At 40.7% G+C, this 10,036-nt stretch overlaps 2 protein-coding genes across 3 annotated transcripts; one reads left to right on the top strand and one right to left on the bottom strand.

Moving 5' to 3' along the window:
- Positions 1 to 81: 81 nt before the first annotated feature.
- gjb7 (gap junction protein beta 7) lies at positions 82 to 5,740 on the bottom strand. Of its 2 annotated transcripts, XR_014915286.1 has the most exons (3): positions 5,665 to 5,740; positions 2,835 to 4,503; positions 82 to 389 (listed from the first exon to the last, which is right to left on the bottom strand). XR_014915286.1 is itself a non-coding variant. In XM_085432944.1 (2 exons), the coding sequence occupies exon 2, from the start codon at positions 4,491 to 4,493 to the stop codon at positions 3,705 to 3,707; it is 789 nt and encodes a 262-aa protein (XP_085289070.1). In that variant the 5' UTR covers positions 4,494 to 4,503; positions 5,665 to 5,740; the 3' UTR covers positions 1,875 to 3,704. The 2 variants fall into 2 exon arrangements, 1 of the variants encoding a protein (XP_085289070.1); XM_085432944.1 differs by lacking the exon at positions 82 to 389 and having other exon boundaries at positions 1,875 to 4,503.
- A 2,708-nt stretch (positions 5,741 to 8,448) lies between these two features.
- Positions 8,449 to 9,879, top strand: smim8 (small integral membrane protein 8). The gene is made up of 2 exons (XM_085432946.1): positions 8,449 to 8,830; positions 9,614 to 9,879. The coding sequence occupies exons 1-2, from the start codon at positions 8,702 to 8,704 to the stop codon at positions 9,770 to 9,772; spliced, it is 288 nt and encodes a 95-aa protein (XP_085289072.1). The 5' UTR covers positions 8,449 to 8,701; the 3' UTR covers positions 9,773 to 9,879.
- The last annotated feature ends 157 nt before the right edge of the window (positions 9,880 to 10,036 follow it).

Consider the following 10,036-nt stretch of genomic DNA (forward strand, 5'->3'; position numbering starts at 1 on the left):
TTTTTATAAATTACACATATATAACACACATATAGGCCCAAATGTAATTGGACAATTGCTTGATAAATTTTCATGGGCAGACAGAAAGCAAATTCAGGCAGCAAAGAACTACATCCCCATTGTATGAATACTGGATTGAACTGTATGTTCAATTTCAGTTTTATTTATACAGCACCAAATCACAACAACAGTCTCCTCAAAGCACTTGATATTGTAAGGTAGACCCTACAATAATACATGCAGAGAAAAACCCAACAATCATGACCATCTATGAGCAAGCACTTGGCAACAGTGGGAAGGAAAAACTCCATCAGAACCAGGCTCAGGGAGGGGTGGCCATCTGCCACAACCGTTTGGGGAGTGAAAAGGAAGACTGGATGAAAGACATGCTGTGGAAGAGAGCCAGAGATTAATAACAGGTATGATTCAGTGCAGAGAGGTCTATTAACACATAGTGAAGAAGAAACATCCAGTGCAAGCTGGTTCTATAGAAGAGGGGCCTTTAAACTGAAGGCTCTGCCTCCCAGAGGCACTGGTCCCATTTAAAGACCAGTGCAGTACCTACTGCACTGGTCACACTGAAATAACTATGCGCTTAACAATTTGAAAATTGTTAAAATGGAAAGTTATTTAGTGTGTCACTTTTCATTTGAACAATTTTCAAATTGTTAAGCGCATAAAGTTATTTCAGTGCAAGTCATCTTATCCTGTGTTTCAAATGCTATACTTTTACTGTGACCAGTGCACTGGTCAATTTTAAAAATAGATGATATGGCCACCTTGTTTTAGAACACACTTCATAACTGTCCATCAAAGCAGGGAATCAGAAGGAGCAGACAGCAGACTTTGTTCAAGGGTCTTCTAATCATTCTTTATTTCACTTCAAATGTTCATAAACAAGTATAGCATTTTATTCATACAGATTTAAAGAAAAAGAATAAATTGTTAATGTTATCTATGCTAGCTAAGCAAAACCTGTCAGTGTTAACTATTACTGCAGGGGGTTTCAGTTGAAGTCATCCTCTCAAACATACCAATAAAGGACGTTCCTGTGGAATATTATCTAAAGTGCTTGTTGATATCAGTTCAGTTACAGAAGGACCGTTTAGAAATGTGAAAGACTCCCCCCCCCCCCCCCCCCACACAGCAGACATCATAGCTTTGCAGATTGAGAAAGAAAACAAAAGACAAAGCATCGTAAGTTTAGCATGACAATAGCAGCAGCCACAACAGTGTCAGTATATGGAGAACATTCAAAATTCCTCAAAAGAGAATAGGGATGTACCACCTCATATCCCTTTTCTACAAGAACTAGTATATGTATTTAATTAAACCATGCAAAATGTTATCTTCACACTATGAAAACATTTCAAGAACAGAGGTGGAGGTCACATTTGGTTATTTGTGAGACCTGGGAGCATCTTTACGGAGGACTTTAAATAGAGTAACAAACAATTCTTTCAGGCTAAATGAAGATTTTCTAAATTAGTGAGATGCCATTTAATGTCAGGTTTATGGGTTAAAGTGCACGTTTGAGAGTTACGCCATGGAATCCAACTTATGATATGAGGCTCTCTATTCTCTGGAGCATCCAGAGTCATGTGCAATAAGGATGTAACACTATTAACAAGGTAATTGACCTCTCTGGGAGTAGAGTGTAGTTAGCTTCTCTGTACTGTGTTCAGACAGTGATTCCAATAACAGGAGCAAATCTACAACAGACTGGCTGAAAAAGAAAAGAATAAATGTTTCACAGTCCAGACCTAACCCTGACTGAAATGATCTTAAGAGGGCTGTGAGAATATAAATGCCTGTCAACTTCACTTAACTGGGGGAAGAAAAAAAAAGAGTTTGTCAGTATTTTCATATAGAAAATGTTGCCTCCAAAGGTTATTCTGCAAACTATGTAATCATGGTTTGTAGTTTTTCAAGGCCTGTCACAACTTTTGAGATTACCTTTCTCAATCACTATACACATCTATACATACAGCAGTTAAATTAAGTAATAAACATGTCACCAGTGAATATATTTTCAAACTTGCTATCAACATGAAATTCTCACCAGATGTCGATAACAAACCCATCCAAAAAAAACAAAAACAAATGACACACATGGTAAATGGACTGTTTGTCATATAGCACTTTTTGACTCTCTCGGAGCGCTCATACTGAAATTTATTTAATACTTTTGACAGCTTAAAGACACCTCCTGTATGGAGAAACTAGTTACAGACTTTGCTCGGGTTTAATTTTGGCCTATTCTTCCACACAAACTGTCTTCAAAAATCCTGAAGTGGGCCCCTTCTGTGAACTCTCAGCCAGGGGTGTAATTTCCAAGGGGGTTAGGAGGGTTATGTCCCCCCAAAAATCAGACCCAACCAATATAGCCCCCCAATAAAATTATGAATTATCTTGCATAAATAGGCTGTTGATTTTCTTTACTCATTTTAGGTATTACCAGCAAAATAGTTGCATGTTTAATCATCTGGGAATCTAATTACTGATAGATTTTAGCTGGTGTCATGACTGTCCATGCTGTTTTTGCACTTATCTTACCTATCTTCAATACTTTTCCCTGTGTCATTTCTCATTATTATACATAATGTATGGACATCTGTGCTTTGATTTCTTTGCACGTGTGGATTGGATGGTGTGACAGAGCTGTGGTCTTTGACTCAGCAGCAGGGGAGAGGTGGTGCAGCTGGCTTGAGGGGCTGTGCCAGCTGCAGCTCATCAAGCGATCACAACTGTCTGGAACAAGAGTCAACAACAATAAAAGCTACTGACAAGCACACTGTGTTTGAGTGTTGTGAGTGGTGACTGGGGTTTGTTACCTTCACCCTCCACATCTTCTCAAGCTCTTCTATGAGTCCTTGGTACTTCTCCAGCTTCCTTTTTCCTGATGTTGCGGTATTTCGGTATTGCTACCTCTATCACTACGGCCGTCTTCCTCTGCTTGTCCACCACTACTATGTCCGGTTGGTTAGCCATCACCATTTTGTCCATCTGTATCTGGAAGTCCCACAGGATCTTAGCACGGCCATTCTCGACCACACGAGGGGGCGTCCCGCAATTTGATCTCAGGGCTTCCAGGCCATACTCGGCACAGATGTTCCTGTATACTATGCCGGCCACCTGGTTATGGTGTTCCATGTATGCCCTGCCTGCTAGCATCTTGCACCCTGCTGTTATGTGCTGGATTGTCTCAGGGGCATCTTTGTACAGCCTGCACCTGGAGTCTGTATGGCTCTTGTACTTAGAGCTTGTTCATATGCTGCCATAATTAGTGCTACTGTGCTCTCTTTCATTCCAGCTTTGTCCAGCCACTGGTCGGATTTCTCGATGTCAGCCACTTCCTCTATCTGCCAGTGGTACATTGTGTGCAGCGGCCTGTCTTTCCATGATGGTTCCTACTCTTTCTTGGGTTTCTGCTGCCTGAGGTATTCATTGAGCACACGGTTGGTCGTGGCCATCTTCCTTATGTACTTGTGGATGTTCGTTGTCTCATCCTGGAGTCCGCAGCCTCCTTCCTTACACATATCATACAGTCAGGAGCTTCCTCGTGTTGATGTCAGTGACTTCTATCTCCTCGTTTGGCTAGCTTATATATATATATGTGTGTGTTGTGTGTCTGTGTGTGTGTGTTTGTATTGGGTTTCATTTGAGGTTCTTTCAGTGTCAGATGTTGGCAGTGTCCCAGCCCACTAGGACTGGTCAGGCAGGTTTTCCTGAGCAGCTGCTGGCTGTGTCATACACACCTCTGTGTTTGCTGTGGGTTCATTTGAGGCAGACTTGTTGACAATGGAAACAGATGGCTGGCTGTGGCTGAACATCTTCTTTTCCATGGGAATATACTTCCTCGTTAAACATTTCCAAAGCTGTTTCCACACAATGTACATGAGCTCAGTGAAGTTCAGAACAATGCATAGTACGGAAGTGCAACCCATGATGTAGAGGAAGATCTTCTTCTCTGTGGCTTTGGCAATGAAACAGTCCACTGTGTTGGGGCACGGGCTCTGGCTGCACTGCAGCAGCATCGGGACCTCAAAGCCATTATACAGGAAGTAGAAAGCCAGCAGGGAGCCCACCTCAAAGGCTGTCTTGAAGATGAGGCTCACAGTGTAGGTGCAGAAAAGACCTCCATCGATGCGCCCCTTGTCCTGGTACAGTTTTCGCTTGTGTTTAGCCTCTCGGTACTCCCGGTAACCCACATGAAGGGCTACTAGCAGTGAAGGGGTTGACACCATGATGAGCTGCAGAGCCCAGAGACGTACCTGCGAAATAGGGAAGAAGTGGTCGAAGCAGGCGTTCTCACAGCCGGGCTGCTGTGTGTTACAAACAAAATCCTTCTGCTCGTCCTTCCACACCTGCTCAGCTGCTGCCACATACACCAAGATCCTGAAGAGGAAGACCACAGAGAGCCAGATTCGCCCAATTCCAGTGGAGTACTTGTTGACCCCACTGAGGACATTCTCTAGAAAACCCCAGTTCATCTTTGATCTCCTGTCAGGGAACAAACCAGTAGTCATGTACAACCAAAGTCATAGGATGTCAACTTAACTTTAAATCACATGCATTATGTATGCAGTTTCCTTGTTTCTTTTCATTTTGCAATATGTATTATATACATACGTTTTTGGACAAGCATAATGTATAAAAATGGCTATAGTTCATGCAATCGTTTTTATTTAAGCTAAAGTCTGTACTTCAGGCATGATTTAGTATAAGATCCACTGTAAAGCTTGCCACACATCAATTCACCAACTTTAGAGCAACATTACAGAAACTGTGTCAAAGTACCCATGGATCTAACTGCACTTTGATTTGGACCAAAAGTCACCATCAACCTGACTAAACCCCAAGGGGACATTTTGGACCAACATATTAGTGCTCTACCATCATCCAATAATCAAATGAGAGAGCCTCTGGTTGTCTCTCCTGTACAGTTCCAGACGCATGAAAGATCATTGCAAAGAAGCGCTGAGGCTGAGGCACCTTAGAAAAACATGATTTTTACCGATTAATTGGTCTGATCTCATCTGTATGGGGCTAGATTAATTACAGGAAATTACAAGATCATTTATGGTAAAAACAAATATTTATAATTGATATTAAAATTTTCACCCAACTACTTGTGATACATGATTCTTATATAATAGTAAAAGTAGCTCTGTGATCCACTGAAACTAATTTGCAGTTATTCAAAACTGCACAAAGCTTCCCTACGCCCTTTCCCCAGCTGGTTATCCAGCCTTGGACACTGGCAGATTCTATACAGGCTACATCAAAGAAGGATTACAAGATATATTGCAACTGACAATTTTTGGTATCACACTTTGTCACAGATGCAATATTCTATTCTTAAACACGAAACAACAAACACACATACATACACATACGTGTGGAAATACAACCAAGTTTCTTTTTCTTGTTTCCGAACCTGCTAAAGTGTTGTCAAAGTCTAATAACATATTCTCAAAGGTCCTTCCACTTTTCTGTAGTGATCCAAAAAAGCTTTTTACCTTTTGAATGCCCCCAAATGTCACGTATGATATACTCTTATGGTATTGTATAACTGTCCAAACACAGAGAGTAACATCACCCACAGACACAGTGAGGAGGTTGTATTTCTGTCATACAGTAAAGAAACAGCAGATAGCTTACCGGTGGTGCTGGAGGGCGTTCTTCTCTCTGGTAGCGGATTGTGTCGAGTATCAACTACGCGTCCTTCACTGCTTACTTGCAGGTAAGAGCTCAGTGCCACACCTTTCCAGGAAGACATAACAGCAGCCTGTGGCTGGCTGGATCACACACTTTTTGTTTTGTTTTCCTACCTGTGAGTGTCTGTGTTTGTGCAGAGATAGACACCATCACCATGGAGCTGTCTAATGTAAATATATGCTGCCTGTTCAAGCTCATTGTGGGGGGGAAACATGCACCGTTTCAGCTGTGTTATCTTTCTATCCTCTTCTATCTGGCAGGATGGAAACATGCAACTTTGATGAGAATGCGATCTCCTTACCTGCTGATAAATTAATCATACATCAAACCTAAGGCCTGAGTCTTCAAGCTGCCATTTTCATGCCTCATTTTCATTTAAGTTTATTCATATAGCACAAAATCACAACAACAGTTGCCTCAAAGTGATTTATATTGTAAGGTAAAGAGTCTACAATAACCCAGAATTATACAAAGAAACTCCAACTATCAGATAATTTCTGAGGCTTGTTCAAAGGCAAGTGCAGTGGTAAAGATTTCCCTTCCCACTGTTGCCAAGTGAGGGTCAGGCAAAGGCAGCCATCTGCCATGACTAGTTGAGTGAGAGTATCGTTAGCCCCCACTATACTTGGGCACCCAAAACCTAACCAATGACTCAACTGCATGCCAGCAGTCAGCACCTTGTCACGTATGAATGTTTTCTACAGCTGTGAGCTTGAACTTTGGGTGACTTTTGTGTTGGTCAGTTGCAGATGTTACAATAACCTGAGCTCAGGGAATAATAATGTTGAATTAAGTGAACAACATTAAGGTCTTTATGTCTTTAGTACTTCCTTTACCACTAGGATCACAGGCGACAGGATGTATCGTAGCTGTTCTCGTCCTTTAGTGCTCTAACAAATGTAGATGTAAATGATTAATAATCACAGTAAACAAGACATGTTGGTGTGCCATCCTTACTTCAATACTACTGAATACTACATTATTACTCTACTACTTTTAAAAAGGTAATTAAATCAATAAATTAATAATTTTTCTGAATTACTAAACTTCATAATATTCTTTTTGTTATACTTTTTTCTGGGTAGAAATCCCTTAGAAGATGTGGCGTAGAATAAATATCTTGAGATCAGAATACTTTGTTAATACCAGAGTAAATGATGTGGTCGCAGTTGCTCCAAGACAGTAACTAACTCTAAATTAAATAATGCAATATATTCAAAAGTTACAAAATATAACAAACAGCTCTAATTATAAATATCCCAGTATATTACACAAATTAGATACAGGTACAGGTGTTCCACCTATAATGTGAAGCCAGTATATAAAAAATGTTTTTGTCACTATGTAACCTCAGCGACAGTAAAACTCAGTTATGCTGTCTGCAGTCTTTGGTGTTATGTAATTTCCGTGAAAGTGTCCTTGGAAATGTTTTAGAGGAACTTCAGACACTATGTCCAGTCGCATATTTAGCTGCCTTGTTTTTGAGAAAATGCAGTGCAGGCTGAAGACGCGTGTAAGAAATTATGCCATTTACCAAAAAGTTATATGGCAGAATTAATAATAAATAAACAGCTTACTCAATATGACACAGCAGTTTTGTATATATTACTGTATATATGGCATGTAATATCATCATGCTTTGAGTTCATTCAAAATATATTGATAGTATTTTGCCCATGGCATAACAAAGTAAAGAACATAAAGAACAGCCTAATCTGGCCCTCAGTGTAACATTCAAGAAGGCCTCTCTTAAATCATATGTTTGTGGTGGTAGTCCTATGAGGCCCACATATCTCTGGAAAGAATCTGTTCTTCATGGATTCAGAAACACAAGCCTAAATTTTGATATTTTAAAATATATAATTAACAAAAGAAACAGCTCATGCAAATGCTTACACGTATCAATATTATCTTGAGACAAAAATGAAAATTATTTGAATTTATAAAACAAAACAAAAAGCCTTCCGCCTGGTCTCACACCTCTGCGTTTCTGTAACATAAATAACGAGTGACTGATCTGACTTGAAATTAATGAGTATGAGCTTTTTTTAAAAATACTTTCTCTTTATTGATTTTCATCTTATTTTACATACAGAACTAAAGAGGGCAAGGGAAACCAACACATTCACATATGTTCACATATTCCAAACTACACATCGCCTTGTTTTACTTACACATATTACATATTACACAGGTGTATGTTGCATTCAAACAAAATCACGACTACTCCTCTGCATCACACAGGTATCAGTTTCTAGTCTTTTAACATATAACGATCCCATCTTTCCCAAAGTCTCTCTCCTTTCTCCAGCGAGTACGGGCTTTGAAGGAAACTGTCCGTGACTCGCTCTGCTCTGTGGTTGTGAATGGCAGACAGCGGGGTGTCCTGCTTTCTGATTGGCTAATCTCCACTCCTGTTCCTTCCGCCCCATCCTCCTTCGCTTATAAGTGCGAGTTTCGCAGCTAAATTCGGAGCGCAGGAGGCTGCATACAAGCAGTGTTGGTCAAGTTACTTGAAAAAATTAATCAGATTACAGTAACGCGTTACTGCCCATCTCTGTATACAAGTAGTTAAAATATAGTAAATTTTGAATTACAAGTTTGCAGTTTTCATTTGTATAAATACAACTCTTATTATGACAGCCACACAGATACTTCCGGTCACGTGTTTTTTTTTTTTTTGCCTGGACTTTATTTATGAACATCAGCATAAACACAAATACACTAAAGAACGCACTCAAGAAACATATGTCCACAAGGTTGAGCATTAAACATCAGAGCCTCCCTTTCAGTCTCTGTTTCCTGAATGCGTCCTGCACATGTTTTTCCCGCTCACACCCACAGAGAGCGCTGTGATTGGAAAAGCGCTACACTTGTTTTCCTGGCTGTCTTTGACTTTCAATATGGCTGCGCTTAGTTAGCTAGCTCAGGTGGTTTAAGTGTACTGTACTCTGTTTTTGTGTGTGTAGAAGTGTAGGTCATGGCGGACAAAGAGGCTGGAGCAGGGGTGGAGAGTCACGGTGAAAAAGGGTTCAGGACACCTGGGCTGAGGAGCGTACAGACCACCACGCTGTTCCGGGCCGTGAACCCCGAGCTCTTCATTAAGCCCGTGAGACACACACACACACACACACACACACACACAGAGAGAGAGAGAGAGAGAGCTGCAGGCCAATGAGTTGTTATTACCTTGGAATGTGAACTAGCTCTTCTCCTCTAAGTGACACGGACTGTGTCCGGCCTGCTGCACTGCGGGGGGGCTTGGTGGTGAGAGAGGCTGGAGTTGTGGATCGATGCTTTGTTTCTATTATTTAAGCTCAGTTTGGAGCCTCTGATTAGTTTTAAATACACAATTTTGTTTTTGTTCATAAAAACCCCCTCAAACATCCACTGCGAAAAATGTCCTAAGATTTTTTTTTGTTGACAGGCACATTCAGAGTCCAAGTAGCCATTAAACCCAGTTTCAATACAATTTTAAAATGTGTTGAGAATTTGACAAATTGACTATGATTAAAGTATATTTGTTTATAGTACATCTGTATATTTGCTCTCTGTATAGTAATGTACAGATTATCTGTATATAATCTGCTCTTTGCTCACTCGTTACCCTGTGTTTATACATGTGTAATGACAATAAAGTTGAGTCCTAATCCATCTCTTAAACCATGACACTACTCTCCCTTACAGAAGCTCTCTTCATAGTATAAAGTATTGGTACTGGCATCAGCAGTATTGGCCCAGTATTTTCAAGGTATCAATACCAACAATTGCAGTACTAGACTACTGTAATAAAGGTTTCTCCTGTTGTTTCTCTACCAGCAGTATGAACTTCAGCCCTCACACAAAGCATGGACTGGAGCGCGCTCAGTAACATCTCTATTTCACTTTGCAGAATAAACCTGTGATGGCCTTTGGACTGCTGAGCATCACGCTATGTGTGGGCTACTTGGGCTACCTGCACGCAATGAAGGAAAATGACCAGCAGCTGTATGAGGCCATCGACAGCGAAGGAGAGAGAACCACGAGGAGGAAATCATCCAAGTGGGACTGATAGCACAGCCTTCATCACTGAGTGTGTCTGTGTGGGGACATCGCATTTACTGGACTCAAACAAGGACACCTGTGTGTGTGTGTGTACATTAAAGTGTGTTATACATACATCTGCTAGTCTTTGTCCAGTCTGTGCATATATATGCATTTCCTCATTGCCTCAAATATTTGTTTGCAACCACATCTAATTGCCCCCTGGTGGCCATTAGAAAGACTGCAGGTTTAATGCATTACCATGTGCTACAACAATATATTGTATAGATAG

Source organism: Copadichromis virginalis, linkage group LG15 (assembly GCF_057382275.1).
Source record: "Copadichromis virginalis isolate Kocher_CV1m ecotype Utaka linkage group LG15, C_Virginalis_male_GT1.1, whole genome shotgun sequence".
NCBI classification, from domain to species: Eukaryota; Metazoa; Chordata; class Actinopteri; order Cichliformes; family Cichlidae; genus Copadichromis; species Copadichromis virginalis.